General features: G+C 43.7%; 1 protein-coding gene across 1 annotated transcript in view; it reads left to right on the top strand.

The window, feature by feature from the left end:
* Window positions 1-19,078, top strand: part of LOC124616602 (venom dipeptidyl peptidase 4-like) — a 318,997-nt gene that overhangs the window by 277,028 nt on the left and 22,891 nt on the right. Inside the window, exon 11 of the mRNA XM_047144923.1 lies at window positions 18,271-18,431. Within this exon, the coding sequence (XP_047000879.1) occupies window positions 18,271-18,431 (161 nt within the window). The remainder of the gene's footprint in view (window positions 1-18,270; window positions 18,432-19,078) is intronic.

Genomic DNA, 19,078 nt, shown 5'->3' on the forward strand with positions numbered 1-19,078 from the left:
GTCGCTGTTAGTAGTAGTTTATCCTGTAGTGAAGTAGAAGTGGATAGTTCCTGTGAATTATTATGGGTGGAGGTTACACTCAACAACCAAGCTAGGTTAATAATTGGCTCCTTTTACCGACCTCCCGACTCAGCAGCATTAGTGGCAGAACAACTGATAGAAAATTTGGAATACATTTCACATAAATTTTCTCAGCATGTTATAGTCTTAGGCGGAGATTTCAATTTACCAGATATAGACTGGGACACTCAGATGTTTAGGACGGGTGGTAGGGACAGAGCATCGAGTGACATTATACTGAGTGCACTATCCGAAAATTACCTCGAGCAATTAAACAGAGAACCGACTCGCGGAGATAACATTTTGGACCTACTGATAACAAACAGACCCGAACTTTTCGACTCTGTATGTGCAGAACAGGGAATCAGTGATCATAAGGCCGTTGCAGCATCCCTGAATGTGGAAGTCAATAGGAATATAAAAAAAGGGAGGAAGGTTTATCTGTTTAGCAAGAGTAATAGAAGGCAGATTTCAGTCTACCTAACAGATCAAAACGAAAATTTCTGTTCCGACACTTACAATGTTGAGTGTTTATGGAAAAAGTTCAAGGCAATCGTAAAATGCGTTTTAGACAGGTACGTGCCGAGTAAAACTGTGAGGGACGGGAAAAACCCATCGTGGTACAACAACAAAGTTAGAAAACTACTGCGAAAGCAAAGAGAGCTTCACTCCAAGTTTAAACGCAGCCAAAACCTCTCAGACAAACAGAAGCTAAACGATGTCAAAGTTAGCGTAAGGAGGGCTATGCGTGAAGCGTTCAGTGAATTCGAAAGTAAAATTCTATGTACCGACTTGACAGAAAATCCTAGGAAGTTCTGGTCTTACGTTAAATCAGTAAGTGGCTCGAAACAACATATCCAGACACTCCGGGATGATGATGGCATTGAAACAGAGGATGACAATGGTAAAGCTGAAATACTAAACACCTTTTTCCAAAGCTGTTTCACAGAGGAAGACCGCACTGCAGTTCCTTCTCTAAATCCTCGCACAAACGAAAAAATGGCTGACATCGAAATAAGTGTCTAAGGAATAGAAAAGCAACTGGAATCACTCAACAGAGGAAAGTACGCTGGACCTGACGGGATACCAATTCGATTCTACACAGAGTACGCGAAAGAACTTGCCCCCCTTCTAACAGCCGTGTACTGCAAGTCTCTAGAGGAACGGAAGGTTCCAAATGATTGGAAAAGAGCACAGGTACTCCCAGTCTTCAAGAAGGATCGTCGGGCAGATGCGCAAAACTATAGACCTATATCTCTGTCGTCGATCTGTTGTAGAATTTTAGAACATGTTTTTTGCTCGAGTATCATGTCGTTTTTGGAAACCCAGAAACTACTCTGCAGGAATCAACATGGATTCCGGAAACAGCGATCGTGTGAGACCTAACTCGCTTTATTTGTTCATGAGACCCAGAAAATATTAGATACAGGCTCCCAGGTAGATGCTATTTTTCTTGACTTCCGGAAGGCGTTCGATACAGTTCCGCACTGTCGCCTGATAAACAGGAAAGAGCCTACGGAATATCAGACCAGCTGTGTGGCTCGATTTAAGAGTTTTTAGCAAACAGAACACAGCATGTTGTTATCAATGGGGAGACGTCTACAGACGTTAAAGTAACTTCTGGCGTGCCAGAGGGGAGTGTTATGGGACCATTGCTTTTCACAATATATATAAATGACCTAGTAGATAGTTTCGGAAGTTCCATGCGGCTTTTCGCGGATGATGCTGTAGTATACAGAGAAGTTGCAGCATTAGAAAATTGTAGCGAAATGCAGGAAGATCTGCAGCGGATAGGCACTTGGTGCAGGGAGTGGCAACTGACCATTAACATAGACAAATGTAATGTATTGCGAATACATAGAAAGAAGGATCCTTTATTCTATGATTATATGATAGCGGAACAAACACTGGTAGCAGTTACTTCTGTAAAATATCTGGGAGTATGCATGCGGAACGATTTGAAGTGGAACGATCATATAAAATTAATTGTTGGTAAGGCGGGTACCAGGTTGAGATTCATTGGGAGAGTCCTTAGAAAATGCAGTCCATCAACAAAGGAGGTGGCTTACGGAACGCTCGTTCGACCTATACTTGAGAATTGCTCATCAGTGTGGGATCCGTACCAGATCGGGTTGACGGAGGAGATAGAGAAGATCCAGAGAAGAGCGGCGCGTTTCGTCACAGGGTTATTTGGTAACCGTGATAGCGTTACGGAGATGTTTAACAAACTCAAGTGGCAGACTCTGCAAGAGAGGCGCTCTGCATCGCGGTGTAGCTTGCTCGCCAGGTTTCGAGAGGGTGCGTTTCTGGATGAGGTATCGAATATATTGCTTCCCCCTACTTATACCTCCCGAGGAGATCACGAATGTAAAATTAGAGAGATTCGAGTGCGCTCGGAGGCTTTCAGACAGTCGTTCTTCCCGCGAACCATACGCGACTGGAACAGGAAAGGGAGGTAATGACAGTGGCACGTAAAGTTCCCTCCGCCACACACTGTTGGGTGGCTTGCGGAGTATAAATGTAGATGTAGATGTAGAATGACATATTCCTAACTGTAGGGGCGCCGTACATTCTTCAGTCTGATAATGGCAAAGAATTTGTCAATAATGTTCTAAGTGAACTCGCAAATTTTTGGTTAGAACTGAAAATTGTGCATGGAAAACCAAGGCACAGCCAAAGTCAGGGTTCTGTTGATCGTGCCAACCAAGACATTGACAATATGATAAGTTCGTGGTTAAAGGACAACAATTCGACGAAGTGGTCGGAAGGACTAAGGTATGTCTCATTCATGAAAAATCGAGCTTACACTCTGGCATAAAACAGTCACCTTACAAAGCATTATTCGGAATCGAACCTAGAGTATGACTTTCCAGATCCTCGTTGTCCTAAGAAATCATAAATGATATTCAGAATTGAGATGACCAAAGGCAATCGAAGATGACAAGAATACTGAACAGTACGAAGACAGTGATGATGATAACATTGTGAAAATTGACGCAAACGACATTCAAAATGCTAGAAAAATTGCGATAAAAATTTTTAAAAAACAAGCTAAAAGAATGAAAGCTTCCGCTGACAAATCCCATCCACCACCTGACATTGGAGACAACGTAACCATACTTATTCCAGATGTAGATAAAGACAGAGGTGACCTTCGAAACATAATTGGAGTAATACTTAAAAAAACTGATGAGGGCAAAGTTGGCACCAAAAATGACGTACTTCAAAAACATTTTTGCAGGTGTAATTTTATTACGATTTTCCATGTTTTTTTTGTAATAACATATTAAAAATACTTGTTTTGACTTCTTTTTTATTTTTTAAGAACTGATTTCGACGCCTGCATTCAGAAGTTTTTAGATGTGGGAGATATTAACGAGTATATTGAAATATCTTTAAGGACTTTAAGGACAACACGAAACTTTTGAATCAAATTGAAAACACAAGATTACCATTTCGCCGAGAGAATTGTGATTAGGTCTGAGTTTGCAAACAACCTTACAAATTGAAAGCACAACGTGATATCGAGAACATAGCATACTATCTCTTCAATGTATAATTTAATGCGGATAAACGGAACACGAAATAGAATGAAACAAACTTGAAAAATGATGGAATTATCCGTTGCTCAACAGCTGATAATTAGTAATGTATTGTAGCTTATATCACTGCACATAAATATGCGCTTGCGAGAAACGGTGAGGGGGGGGGGGGGATACAAAATGGTGGCGTACCATTTATCTCACACAACAGCACAGACGTCCTTGCAGTAAATTTACTCGGAAGTATCTTACCGACAATTTGACGCATTATACAATTATTCAGTACTCTAGCTCGCCCTCAGGCAAATAAATTCATCAAGTATACAAATACGTGCTGTCTGCTCTTTCTGATGTGTCCGAAAGAACAGACGCTATGCAGGATCCTCAGCTATATTACATTATATGTAAATTGAAGGGGCCGGCCGGTTTGGCCGTGCGGTTCTAGGCGCTACAGTCTGGAGCCGAGCGACCGCTACTGTCGCAGGTTCGAATCCTGCCTCGGGCATGGATGTGTGTGATGTCCTTAGGTTAGTTAGGTTTAAGTAGTTCTAAGTCTAGGTGACTGATTGTGGTGTCCCCGCCAGACTCCACACTTGCTAGGTGGTAGCCTTTAAATCGGCCGCGGTCTGTTAGTATACGTCGGACCCGCGTGTCGCCACTATCAGTGATTGCAGACCGAGCGCCGCCACACGGCAGGTCTAGAGAGACGTACTAGCACTCGCCCCAGTTGTACAGCCGACGTTGCTAGCCATGGTTCACTGACAAATTACGCTCTCATTTGCCGAGACGATAGTTAGCATAGCCTTCAGCTACGTCATTTGCTACGACCTAGCAAGGCGCCATTATCATTTGCTATTTAACTTGTGATGCATGTACCGTCAGACCGATGTTCACCAATTATGGATTAAAGTTAAGTATTCCAGAAGCTCCGTACTTTTTTTACTAGATTCAACTCCTTTAACTGTTCCAGACCTCACGCCAGCCTGCGTGAGCTTAAACGCGTGCCTTTCGGCTACCTCACAGTGGCTTGGCTGTCTTGCCAAGTCACAACACTGATGACCTCAGAAGTTAAGTCGCATAGTGCTCAGAGCCATTTGAACCATTTTTTTAAATTGAAGGTGACATGGGGGAGAAAGAAAAGGGAGGGGATCACTGCTGTCAACTGCGTCGGGACACTACGCGTAATCAGCGGCAACGAGTGAAAATGTGTACCAGAAATGGTTCAAATAGCTCTGAGCACTATGGGACTTAACATCTGTGGTCATCAGTCCCCTACACTTAGAACTACTTAAACCTAACTAACCTAAGGACATCACACACATCCATGCCCGAGGTAGGATTCGAACCTGCGACGGTAGCGGTCACGCGGTTCCAGACAGAAGCGCCTAGAACCGCACGGCCACACCGGCCGGCTGTGTACCAGACCCGGGATTCGAACTGAGGAACACACTTACAAGGGAGGTGCGTAGACCACTGCGCCATCCAGAACGCAGCGTTATTACAACTGCACGGACTACCAAGGCAACATTCCCATCGAGCACCACCTATCCACAGTCCCTGTCCATTTCCTCCATGTTCGCTACCCTGAGATTCCCACAGGAGGTCGGACGTATTTGTGCATCAGCACAGAAATTCTGAAAGCAACACATTCATCCTCATTCGTTGGTTTGATGGGGAGACCAAACAGCGAGGTCATCAGTCCCATCGAATTAGGGAAGGGGGAGAAGGAAATTGGCTGTGTCCTTTCCAAAGAACCATCGTGCCGTTTGTCTGAAGTGATTCAGGGAAATCACGGAAAACCGAAGTCAGGATGACCGAACACGTGATTGTATCGTCCAGTGTGCCAACCGCTGCGCCACTTCGCTCTGTCCTCATTGCTCCAAGCGACACCACTCTACTAGAAGAAGAAAAGAATAGCAGACTTCCGTTTTTGAAGCAGAACCACACGGAACACACTACCACCAAGCCCGGCGATTGGCTGAGAGCCAGCGGAACACTAAAGACAAAGTTTCGAATGCAGTGGTACGCAAAGAACGTATAAACGTACCGAAAACGATACGTAATGAAGCTGACTAGCTTAATATCTCAAAGTTAGTTGTCAAATAAATGTTATAGATATTGAAAAAGGTAGAAATGACGCTGAGGAAACGAAAGAGCCAACAGCAGGCACCTTTCACAGTATTTGCTGATACTGCAACATAAAAATGTCACTCAAATGACTTCCCTGTCGCCGCAGGTTTCAATTACTGGCAACCATTTTTCAGCTGCAATTTCCTCTCTGGGTACCATGTTTTCTATCTCTGTTTCGTCTCGTGACATCATTAATAGTTTTTCGTCTGTAAGAGACATCGGATCTCAGTAAGCAACGTGGAAAATGGCGTTCTTTTTTCAACACCATCCACTTTTTTTAATTAATAAAAAACAACAAAGGCTTAATCGTTTTTAGACATCTTGGCTTCTTGAAATCACATATCCTAATTTAAATAGGTCTACTAATGTGTGATGCTTTTTTTTTAAAATTTATTGGCATTTCCATTCCCCATCAGGGGCGTGCTGGCAGCAACATAAGCGCTGCTCTTCAGCCAAGAGACATAAATAGACAGGAAAACATTTAAAAACAATATAAAGAAGATAACATGACGGAATATAGAAACAAAATAGGCGGAACAGAAGGAAAGAGGACATACAAATGGGAGATACAAAAATCTAAAAAAGTAGGTTACACAGAAACAGCACACAGTACATTAAAAGGCACCAGGCAAAGTACGGTCAGAGCATAAAAGTTCCTAGAACGAGTAAAACAGCCACATGACGGACGGTGTAGCAAGGATCTGTCATGGATGATAAACAGGTCGAGCACACAATTAAAATCCACATCATTACATGACACTGTATAATAGCACCGAAGCACTAGTGTAGCACACTGAGAACGAATAAACACCTGGAAGGGTCTGCAAGGGGGGGAATGGGAAGAAGGGGAAAGGAGGTGAGGAGGAGGGGAGAGAAAGGGGGATGACGTGGGGGGCGCACTGAACGAGGGCTCGGAAGGGAAAGGATGGGAGAGGAAAACAGCCGAGGAGTGGGTGCAGGCAGGGAAGGTGGAAACCAGGGGTCGGGGGGATCAAGCCTGCAGACATTGTAAAGGATACGGAGATGTAGGAGGAAAAGGAGGAGGAGGGGGGAGGGAATGAAGTCATACAGGAGCCGTGTGGGGGAAGGAAGGCGGATACGGAAGGCAAGGCGGAGCGCATGGTGTTCAAGGATTTGGAGGGCCTTGTAAAAGCAGGTGGGTGCGGAGACCCAGGCAACGGTGGCATAACAGATGATAGGACATATGAGGGATTTGTAGGTGTGGAGGATAGTGGAAGGATGAAATCCCCATGTCTGGCCAGTCAGGAGTTTCAGGAGGCAGAGACGGGAGTGGGCTTTCTGCTGGATGGTCAGGAGGTGAGGGATCGAGGTGTCATGGTCAAGGGTGAGGCCAATGTATCTCAGGGTGGTGGTGAGCTGGATGGGACAACCATAAAGGATGAGATAGAAATGATGGAAGGAGCAGGAGGTGGAGCCTATGATGATTGCCTGGGTTTTGGAGGGGTTGAGATGAAGGAACCACTGGTTACACCAAGTGGTGAACTGGTCAAGGTGGGTTTGGCGAGTGTGTTGGAACCATTGAAGGATAGGATAGAGAGCCAGGAAGGCGGTGCCATTAGAATATTGGAGAAGGCCGACACATGAGGGTGGCTTGGGCATATCTGCCGCATACAAGAAATAAAGGAGAGGGGAGTCGACAGAGCCCTGGGGACACCAGCAGTGGGATAAAAGATAGAGGAGTTGGTGTTGTGGAGGGTGACATAGGAAGGATGGGGCGAGAGGAAGGAAGTGACCAGACAGATAAAATTGATAGGCAGGGCATAGGTTTGGAGTTTAAAGATGAGACCAGGATGCCATACACTGTCATAGGCATTTTGAAGGTCAAGGGAAACAAAAATGGTGGAGAGACAGGAGTTAAGCTGGAGTGAGAGAAGGTGAACGAGGTTAAGGAATTGGTCTTCAGCGGAAAAGAAGGGTCGGAAGCCACACTGGGTAAGGGGGAGGAGTTGGTGTTGATTAAGGTACTGATGAATACGATGGGAGAGGATGGATTTGAAGGCCTAACTGAAGAGAGAGGTGAGGCAGATGGGACGATAGGAAGAGGCGATGGAAGGGGGTTTGTTGGGTATGAGGAATAAGAGGACGCGGGAAGTCTTCCACAGGTCAGGGTAGAAACCGGTAGAGAGGATGACATTATGGAGATGGGCAATGTAATGACACATTCCTATGCAGAGACATACGATATCTTAAAAGCTGCGCCAAAGATAAATTGAGAGGCATGTATATTATAATCTTTGTAAAGTTCACATTGGATTCTCTTTTGTTTGATACTCCAAGGAGCTAAGGGACACTTTCGATTGTTGCCTTGTGGAGGATGGACGTGATTTTTGGACTGTGCGGAAAGGCAGCCATGTGGTTGGTAATTATGGTTTGTGCGACGAGCACAGCAAGTCTTATTGTGTTGTGAATAAAAAATAGTGAAAAGTATCGAAGTGTTACGAAAATTATTTATAGCGACGTAGCATAGTATTCCTTGGTTTCCACCGTCTTCGTGAAGTGAACCGATGCCGACTCATGATGGTACACACGGTCAACAAAGAGAAGAACATCGATGGCGACTAATGAATTAATATTGTGGCAGAAGGACTAATTCTACGTCTAAGGTGAGAACTCTGATTAAATCAACAATGACGTGGAATTTAAAATATAAAATGTTTTTTGTTTAATTCGCCACACTGGCGACCGCTGACAGGGACAGTGCTGGTGGAACAAAGAGTAAGTACTTCATTGTTGTGCTACAAATGTACTTGTACTAATTACTGTTTCTCTGTTACATGACGCACATGGAAAATGACGAATAAAGTGAAACAATATTAACTGTATAAACGGATGGCACAATAACCAGAAGGAACAAGGACAAGGATTTACAAAACTAACGTAATCGTGAGTGACGCAGCTCAGTCGGAATTAAGGTAGGAAAGCGCAAACGCATGCAGTGGCTGCACCTTGGCTTAGCTCCACTTAAAGCAGAACCTTTTCCTGTCCATATTAAAATCCTGGTAGTGTTTGTGGCAACACACAATTACACTTTGATAATTACTTTTTTATGTTCAACAATCGCAGAATTAGAAGACGTAGTGCGCCATCTTGTAAATTTCCGACGCGCAACAGATAACAATCGCGAGATATTTTTATTAATTCAACTGCGAGAGAATTTAAAGATTTAGATTAACAGTAAAGTACAGATAAAAATATACCGAGCGAGGTGGCGCAGTGGTTAGACACTGGACTCGCATTCGGGAGGACGACGGTTCAATCCCGTGTCCGGCCATCCTGATTTAGGTTTTCCGTGATTTCCCTAAATCGCTCCAGGCAAATGCCGGGATGGTTCCTTTCAAAGGGCACGGCCGACTTCCTTCCCCGTCCTTCCCTAATCCGATGAGACCGATGACCTCGCTGTCTGGTCTCCTTCCCCAAACCAACCAACCAACCAACCAGATAAAAATAATATCTTCACAATGGAATCGAAGAACTTTAATTTGACAAATGTTCATGGACACGTCACCGATTCTGACAATAGTGACGTAAATGATGACGCAATTAGTTTTTCAGCACAACATAATGTAGAAGTAAATACAATTCAATTGCACTCCACAGGGATTAACAATAACGAACCACTTGCAAATGAAACCTTGTGCACAGTCGATGAAGCATCGATTACCAGATCAGATGAAAATATTTCGCGTGAAGTCAGTGAACCTAGCCCGGTTTCGATTCAATCAGACCGTGGCAGAGAAACAATGGCAACAAATAATGGCATAAATACAAACACACAAGCTTCGTCAGTTACGCTTGAGGCATTATATAGTCTGATGTCAAATGTGAGCGAGAAACTGGCGAATCTAGAAATAATGACAAACACAAAATTGTCAAACATGGAAATTGGGTTCCAACAGCAGTTTTCAAGTGTAAACACGCAATTTGAAAACATACACAGACATTTCGATCAACGCTTAAATAAACTCACCAATGAAATCGATCAAAAGATCGAAGACAAAGTCATCAAAACCGTCAATAGTGTATACAATGTATTGGCAAATGACTTAGAAAAGAAATTGTCAGATCTTACAACCAAACAGGAACAGGAACTGTCAGAAATAGTAGAAACACACAATCAAACACAAACCGTACAAAAAGAAATACATGAAAACGTACAGGCTATTCAATTAAATTTAGCAAGAGTACAGTCCGCATGTGAAGAAATACCTGACCAAGTTAATAAAGTTAACGAAGAAGTCGGTTTTTTGAAACAGGAGACTCGACGTATCAACGCGGACATTATCAAAATAAATGAAACTTTAGAAAACGGTAGTGTAAATGAATCAATAACTGACCGGGAAACAAAACTTTTTGAAAAATTAGGTAATGAAATCAAAGTAGCCGAGGACAGAATACGCAAGGAAATTGCTGGTAGACTGAATGTTTCAAATGACTTGCCTACGTCAAGCAACAGGCAGCGCGACACTAATTCGCCCGTGCCAGATTACGATGTCAATAACGCAGAACATCACGCGCCCAGTCCGGCGTATGTGCACGCACCGGCACAGGCAAACAATGGCTATTCGCCAAACGCGGTGCTGCAACAGGCAGTAGGCGTGTCGCCTTGCATCTCGACGATTCTAGTCGATGAGAGCCTGTTGAAACATAGACAGTTTCCAGTTTTCTCCACAGAATCCAGAAAAACTCATCCAGTCGTATTTGTAAGAGCATTTAAAAATGTCTTACCAAGAAACTGGACTGAGGCACAGAAGATTAGATATGTAGTAGGGTTCACACAAGGCGACGCACTTTTGTGGGCCACAGACATGGCTGAACAGTGCGTCACCTACGAACAATTTGAACGGGCTTTCTTGGAGAAATATTGGTCTGCTGGGGTCCAAGAAAGACTGCGCCGTGAAGTATTCAACCCACAACCGTTCAACCTAAAAAACGGCGGGTTGAGAAAGTATTTCGAAAAGTACTTGAATAAGACGCGCTATTGGAACAATCCAATACCGCACGTAGATGTTCTCAAAATTCTGAAAAACGGACTACCCGCGAATTTACGCGAAAAATTGGTAACCATACCGGAAAACGACCTTGACTACTTTCTTTCCGTGCTTGACTCAATTGATCTAATATACGAAGAGCCGAGCACAAGTAATCGGAATGAATATTCCGGAACCAATCAAAACAACGGTAACGGATATAATTTTAATGGCAGTGGACAAAACCCACACAGTTGGCATCCGTATGCGACAAGGCCAAATAATGGAACCTGGAATTACGGGAATCGGAGGAATTCGGCGCTACAGAGACGTGAAGACCGAAGGTATAGTACAGATTACGGTCCACGGCGGTATGGAAATGATAGAAATCACGTGAATGATTGGTCAGGCCCGCGTGATGAAAGGCGGCACACAAATGAAAATTACAATAGTTACAGTAATAGGAATGACAGACCAAGGAGGAATAGCGACGGCCGGTCGCAAGAAAATGTTGCACGCAGCGGCCCGGAAACTAATTGGCGACAGAATAACCACTCAGTACACTTTGTAGAGGTAACGGACAGTACTGAAGCAACGCCGTTGTCTCCCCCGGTAAACAACAATCGGTCGTAATGAGCCCCCACCGGCCGACCGACTTGACAACAGGGGGCACAAGCAAGCACACATTACATCTTAGACAATTATTTTTAAGATATGATCAGGATGCGACCGTAGAAGATGATCTATGTGAAGAAGAGATGAAAGCACCGGACAAGGTAAGTGACCTCGTGCAGGCTGTAATGACAACAAAAAGATAAAAAAGGTTACAGAATTTAACATTGGACAGGAAGTACTATTACATACCCACCCAAAATCTTCTAAAATTAAGGCATTAAACAAAAAGTGGCAGTTGTTGTATGATGGCCCTTTCATTATAATAGACAAACCTCACCCAGGATGTTATCTGTTAGGTAACACACGAACGGGCAAGGTGAAAGGGTTATACCCCCACAAGGACATCAAGGAATTTTTTCATTAAAGGTTATATGTTATTTTAGTAAAATTGAAATTGTACAACCTTGGATCACATAGTAAAATTGCTGTCATTAACCTAAGAAACTTGCGAACAACTGGGGGCATATGCCAGCTGAACAACGCATAGTTAACCACACCTAATGAAACATGTGTTACTGTGAGTCTTAACACTAAAAAATAAACCACACAGTACTTTTGTAGTCTAACTCAGTTATTTAAGAGAGGGGAACAAAGACAAATTAGCGCGACGGTCAGAGTTTGTTCGCTTGAGACGAGCAAGAAACCACGCGTCGAAGTTGCAATCCAATGCTCAGCTCATGAGCACGCGATAACTGCATGTCAAGACGAGGTCATTGGCCGCGCTGTAGGCAGCGAGCCGGGGAGAAATCTTCCCCCCTTCCATGTCCGATCAGCTGAGCGTATACAAAGCGCGAAGGCGCATGCGCGGTCGAGTCCAGGTGTCACGTAACTATTACACGATGGTGGCTATCACGAATAATGTTCACCAACAATGCAGAGTTTTCCCCGCACCTACAGTCCAGTCGTGGTACGTAAGCGCGCATGCGCGGAAAGTTTAGTTTTGAGACCACTCTTACTATGAGACACAGAGACGAAAGTCATTCAAAAACAAGAAAGGAAAGGGTACACAAGTCTTATAAATAGTAACTTAGAAAATTTAATTATAAGCTGGTATTACGTAATAAAAGTGAACATACAAGTACATACTGGTCATGGACGGTATTGTAATATTATATTATACTGAGTAAAATCTTAGCTTGTACGGAAGGAGAAAGAAAATAGAAAAAATAAATAAATAAATAATGCAGATATATAACCGGAAGAAAGGCTATGTACACGAGAACAGCACACAATTACATATAGGGAAAAAGCAGCAAAGAGGAAATCAAAGAGATAACGCGTACATTTACATTACACAGTAGCTAGCGATTTTCAGAATGAACAACAAGGTAAACGCGGGAATTTTTGTGACTAAGGAAAAGAGTGACACAAGCTTTAAAATAGGGTAATAATAAACAGATCTATGCAGCGTGAGTAATGAACTGAATCGCTCTCAAAACAAATACCTAGAGTTTATAGAGAGAGAGACACACATTAACGTTAGGAAACACCTGAAGCACTCAGCAAACAACTTTGTAGAATATATAAGCTATACACGAGGGTACATGTACGAAAGCTAAAGTGTAAAGGAGGAAAATAGGGAATGTTGCGCATTAATGGACTGTAAGGCAGTTATGTATGTAAGAAGAAATATTTAGTTGTAAGTATTATTAGTATAAGGGACGATGCTCAGCACACCCTGAATTATTTTGGAATATTGAAGGAATGGTGCAGGGTACCGAAAAAGGGCCCCACCAGCAAAGTATATATTATAGTGGTAGATATTTTTTTGTGTATAAACGTATGTATGAATGTGTGAAAGGCGAAAGAAGCCCTGTACATGTACGGAACTTAAACAACGTAGAAGTGTATAAGGAAAATTAAACTCTAAGAGAACCTCGTATAAAGAGGTATACCTAACGTCAGGAAACAACTTAATTAAAACTGTAAGACTCTACGAGTGTACGAGAAAAGGTGAAAAACCTGACACAAAGTGCAATATTAGCGATGCTTCACTCATTTATGCAAAAGGAAGGTATGAATTACTTTACCCACTTGAAACATGAAAGGAAAAATCATGTCAAAATTATATCTTTCACACATATAACAATTTACAGTCACAAGGAATGAAAATGATATCACCGCTATACGAGAAACAGGTAAGTAGTGTGATCGACGACCTGTAAGCAAAGGAATCGTCTATAAAATAAACTATGAAAAAAAAAAGTCATACAGACTTTCATGCTGCACTGAAGCTATGAAAGTGTGATTATAAGTGTACATAGATTTTCATGACAACCGATGCATTAAAATGTCTATTTTTTCCCCAAGATAACACAAGACGCCTATAAGCGCACTTTAATTGAAAATGATACACGCACACAAGGGCGTGCCGCTATTATGAAACACTGTACATATTAATAGTAGCTACACCCTGAACTTCAAAATTTTATGTTTATATGTCTATGTTAAGGTAGGAAGTTTTATTAGGGTTAACGATTTATAAGCACACCAGAACGTGCTTAAGCACAAAACACTGTACATATTAGGGTTATGCTGCATATAAATGATTATTTCGTGCATTTTCAGATTTTATACGCAAAAAACCGTAGCATACACGTAGTCGTTGCCACTACCCTAAGTAGAAGGTAGAAAATTCCCTTTCCAAGCTTCAGTGGAGCGGCTACAGGTGTATTCTCTGCATGCTGATGCATGTCGTTGCGTATGAAGAATACGTAACGGAGGTAAACCTTAACTTATACTCGAGTTCAAGAAGGAAAACAAAGGACTTGTTCCTTCTAACAGATTAATGGAAAAAGGCGAGTGTGTGTGTGTGTCAGTAAAATCCAAGACGAAGAAGCCACTATGAGTGCTCAAAAATTTTTTCAATTTTAGTCGATAGTTATTTCCTGCAGTTAATGTAAACAATGTATTGTATGTATTATATGTTATTCCATTGTATGTGATGTATTTTGTATTTCATGCCAAGTCCCGTGACTTACAAATTATGTACATTGACCAGAAGTATTGAGGGGAATGAATCTCAGTACAATAGGTAAAAGGGGTTAATGCGAAGAAAAAAAAGTGTAGTGAAAAGGAAGTTTCGATCGCAATACTCGCGGTTAAAGTGGTGTGTGTAGAAATTAAAATTGTGCAAAGTAGTGCTACGTTGCAAGTGTCAGCGAGCCTAAACAAGTGACATCGAAAATTGAAGCTGGTATCGTCAAACGACCCATGGCGTCACAATAGGAAAGGACAATGCCAAACAAGTTTGACATGGTACGCTTCTTACCTGGAGTTGCATCGACGGGATCGTCCTCCGCCTCGCACATAGTGTGGTGTGTTCTGCGGGGCACATATTCCAGTGTACCTCGTCGTATCCAGTCTAAGTACTGGAAGGAACTACAAAAAGCACACGCATACTGAGGTTCGGAAGTCTTGACGGTACCCGCACGTCGGTGTATATTCAGTGCACTGGCGCGCCCATTCAACCAACGTCGCCAGCTAACGGACGACCAAACAATCAGGCGCGCGTATCACCCGCCCATATTCAACACGGGCTAGCGAACAAAGCTCGTCGCCCCAGAATAAATACAGAAAGCAATACAAGGACTTAATTTTCACCTCTGATGAGGAAGGAAACATTTGTATGTAACGTTGTATTCAGTGTATATTTTATTGTACAAACTTTACTACATGATGTCATTTTCTCAGTATTAACCAGAACTTTGTATATTAGGATTAAGGTTTGTAAATATTAGCATAAGTATACCAAAAAACTGACACACACTCAGAAATACCAAAGAATTCACAGTGCCATGAAAATGTGACAATAAAAATGAAGTTTGTGAATAAAAGACCCCCAAACCTATCAATTGCAAGGTCGACTACTGTATCCTGTCAATCAAATAAAATTTTCTAGTGACAGTATACAGTAGGGGGGCAGTTGTAATGACACATTCCTATGCAGAGACATACGATATCTTAAAAGCTGCGCCAAAGATAAATTGAGAGGCATGTATATTATAATCTTTGTAAAGTTCACATTGGATTCTCTTTTGTTTGATACTCCAAGGAGCTAAGGGACACTTTCGATTGTTGCCTTGTGGAGGATGGACGTGATTTTTGGACTGTGCGGAAAGGCAGCCATGTGGTTGGTAATTATGGTTTGTGCGACGAGCACAGCAAGTCTTATTGTGTTGTGAATAAAAAATAGTGAAAAGTATCGAAGTGTTACGAAAATTATTTATAGCGACGTAGCATAGTATTCCTTGGTTTCCACCGTCTTCGTGAAGTGAACCGATGCCGACTCATGATGGTACACACGGTCAACAAAGAGAAGAACATCGATGGCGACTAATGAATTAATATTGTGGCAGAAGGACTAATTCTACGTCTAAGGTGAGAACTCTGATTAAATCAACAATGACGTGGAATTTAAAATATAAAATGTTTTTTGTTTATTTCGCCACAGCAAGGACAGTCAGGAAGGAAAAGGGGCTTTCCCTAAGGTGTCAGTATGTGACACAGTGACAACCAGGGGCGATGTTGCATTTGGACCGGAGGATAAGTTTAATGTCTTGTGCTGTGATTGGAGTGTTGATGTCAGAACGGGCAACTGCCGCAAGTACTTGAGACTAGGAGCAAGTGGAGCGACCGAAGTATCGGCATGTTCCATGACAGTGGGGAAAGAGAATAATCAAAGTGGGGATCATGTGGTATGGAGAAAACCTCGGAAAGGTGGGATATGAAGTGGTTGGCCTTACTGAGATTGTCAGGAAAGGGGCGGTCGTTCAGGGGAAGGGGGTAGTAGGGAGCAGAATGGGAACCAGTAAGGCGATGGAAGACAGACCTGTTCTTGGAGGAGTTGACAGGGAGGGTGGCGTTGAGTCGTCTGCAGGTCTGGCGCCAGTCCCGGCGTTTCTTTGCTGTAATAAGGTTCTGTACGTGTTGCTGTATTTGCCGGTGGCGTTGGAGTGTATACCTGTCACGAGTGCACAGGAAGAGCGATAGAGACGGCGGGATTCGCGGAGGAGGAGGACAGCCCACGGAGGGAGAGTGGGATGATGGGCGTGGACGGTTTCAGTAGGAACATGGGCCTCCATGGCATCAGTAATTATCTCCTGAAGGAAGGACGATGCGTGGATGATGTCATCAGAACAGTGATAGGTAAGAGGGTGGCTTTCGACCTGGGTGACGATGGATTCCCGTTAGGTATCCCAGTTGGCACGGCGGTAACCATGGAGGACCTTTGGAGGGGGAGCAGGGCGGGGAGCCGGAGGGGGGTGGTGAGCAGACGTTATGGTGGGAAGGACGGGGATGTGATCAGTACCTCTGGGGTCAAGGATGTCGATGGCGATACGCCCAAGGAGAGGCTTGACATCATCGGGGGTGGTGTGTGTGATGCTGGCTTCAGTAGGATATGTTGAAATACTGGTGATGCCCATTTATATACTGGCCGTGTCTGGAAAGATGCGGACACAGTGCCTTGCAAGTCGCCAAACTACGAGGGCGTTCAATAAGTAATGGAATACTTTTCCTTTCTCGGACAATTTTGGGTTGGAAAAATGAGGAATTTGTTGTGGCACATCGTGGAATATTCCCGCTTCAGCCCGTGTAGTTTCATGAAGTCCCGATAGATGGCGGCGCTACACATAGCCTTGAAAATGGCGTCCGCAACAGAGGTGCGTTCGAAGCATACTCACAGGCGTTTGTCTATGGGGTTCCAGCAGTGAAGAAAAGCGCAGTAAGTCCTTGGGCGAGGTGTCTGTCATCATCGCAACAAGGTCCCGCCAACCTGTCCGATCTCCCGCATGCTGACCGGCCGCATACAATTGTGCTACGCTCAGGAAATTGAAGAAGCGACTTCAGCGTGTTCGTCGCCAGAAAAACACGAACGTACTGCTTCTTCTCCAGACGACCCAGGGCCTCACACAAGTCTTAGCATCCGAGAGGAGCTCACAAAAACTTCATTGGACTGTTCTTCCCCGTCCGTCCTAGAGTTCGAATTTCCATCTGTTTGACGAATGAAGGATGCACTCTGCGGGAAGCAGTAGGTCGATGATGGTGAGGTTACTGATGCACCAGTGGAGTGGTGCCATGTGGGAATACGGGCCCTCCCAGTAATGTGACATAACGCCATCGCCTTGAACGGAGGTTATGTAGAAAAATAGGATTTGTAGCCAAAGGAGTGGGGAATGATATGGCGTATTGGAGTTCTGAAAAAAAAACCAACCTACTTTCACAGAAAAAAATGTGTTGTATTACTAACTGAACACCGATCGTACCTGAAAATGCGGTTTCCACAAATCTCAGGCAAAACTTGCTGTCTACGTATGTCCGTGTCCGCATTTCTGCAGAGATTCCCTGACCGTACAGCCGCGATATCGCAACTGTAACCTTTCCCTTAACTTGCAACAATGGGATGGTGCCTTGGGAGACAATGGTTTGCAAATGACGGGAAGCTGAAGACTACTGTTGCCAACTGGTTCAGTTCCTAGGTGGCGAACCTCTGTGCAGAGGGGTTGACGAAGCTTAGAAAAGCACGGCGATTATGTACAACAGTGAAGCATGTTTTCAGGAATCTGGGGCAGCCAATAGCAGTAAATTATATCGAATATACTTTTTTATGGCGTTTGCTTTTCAGAGACACCAAGCAGGAAGCGGTCATAACAATCTGATTTCATAATGCATCGTCTTTAATGATCTCTGAAGTAGACACCAAGTAGTTTCTTCCGTCATCATAGTGAGTAAGCTTTGCAGCTGAGGGAGATAGGTTCTACATGGCAGAAAGTGGACCGTCACGTCAATAGGCTTTGCAGCTGGGAGGAGATACAGTCAACATGATAGAAACTGGACGGTGACGTCGCCAATTGGCGTTCTGCTTTGTCCCACAGATGGCTGACTGAGAAGTACCCCTTCATCGACAGCTCACGTGTCGCCATCTGGGGCAAGGGCTACGGTGGCTACGCGGCGGCCATGGCGCTGGCCAGGGATGAGGACGACGTCTTCAAGTGCGGCGTCTCCGTGGCTCCCGTAACCAGCTGGATATACGCCGGTGAGTACAGCCACGCCACCGGATCACCAAGTAGCAAAGTGGGAATTCATGAAAAGATATGCCTAATGCTGCTGTCTTATACTGTGTATTTCGCACCTGTTTGTTACCTACATCTACATCTACATCTGCATGGTTACTCTGCAATTCACACTTAAGTGCCTGACAGAGGGTTCATCGAACCATTTTCATACTACTTCTCTCACTCTCGACTGGTGCGTGGGAAAAAGGAACATCTGAATATTTCCGTTTCTCTTACTTTATTATGATGATCATTTCTCCCTGCGTAGGTGGGTGTCAACAAAATATTTTCGCATTCAGAAGGGAAAGTTGATGATTGAAATTTGGTAAATAGATCTCGCCGCAAAGAAAACCGCCTTTGTTTCAGTGACTGCCACCCCAACTCGCATATCATATCAGTGACACTCTCACCCCTATTGCGCGATAACACGACACGGGTTGCCCTTCTTTGGACTTTTTCGATGTCCTCCGTCAATCCTACCTGCTAAGGCTCCCACGCCGCGCAACAATATTCCAGCAGAGGACGGACAAGTGTAATGTAGGCTATCTCTTTAGTGGATTTTTCGCGTCTTCTAAGTGTTCTGCCAACAAAGCGCAGTCTTTGTTTCGCCTTCCCCACAATATTATCT

The sequence above is a fragment of the Schistocerca americana genome, chromosome 5 (assembly GCF_021461395.2).
Source record: "Schistocerca americana isolate TAMUIC-IGC-003095 chromosome 5, iqSchAmer2.1, whole genome shotgun sequence".
In the NCBI taxonomy this organism is placed as follows: Eukaryota; Metazoa; Arthropoda; class Insecta; order Orthoptera; family Acrididae; genus Schistocerca; species Schistocerca americana.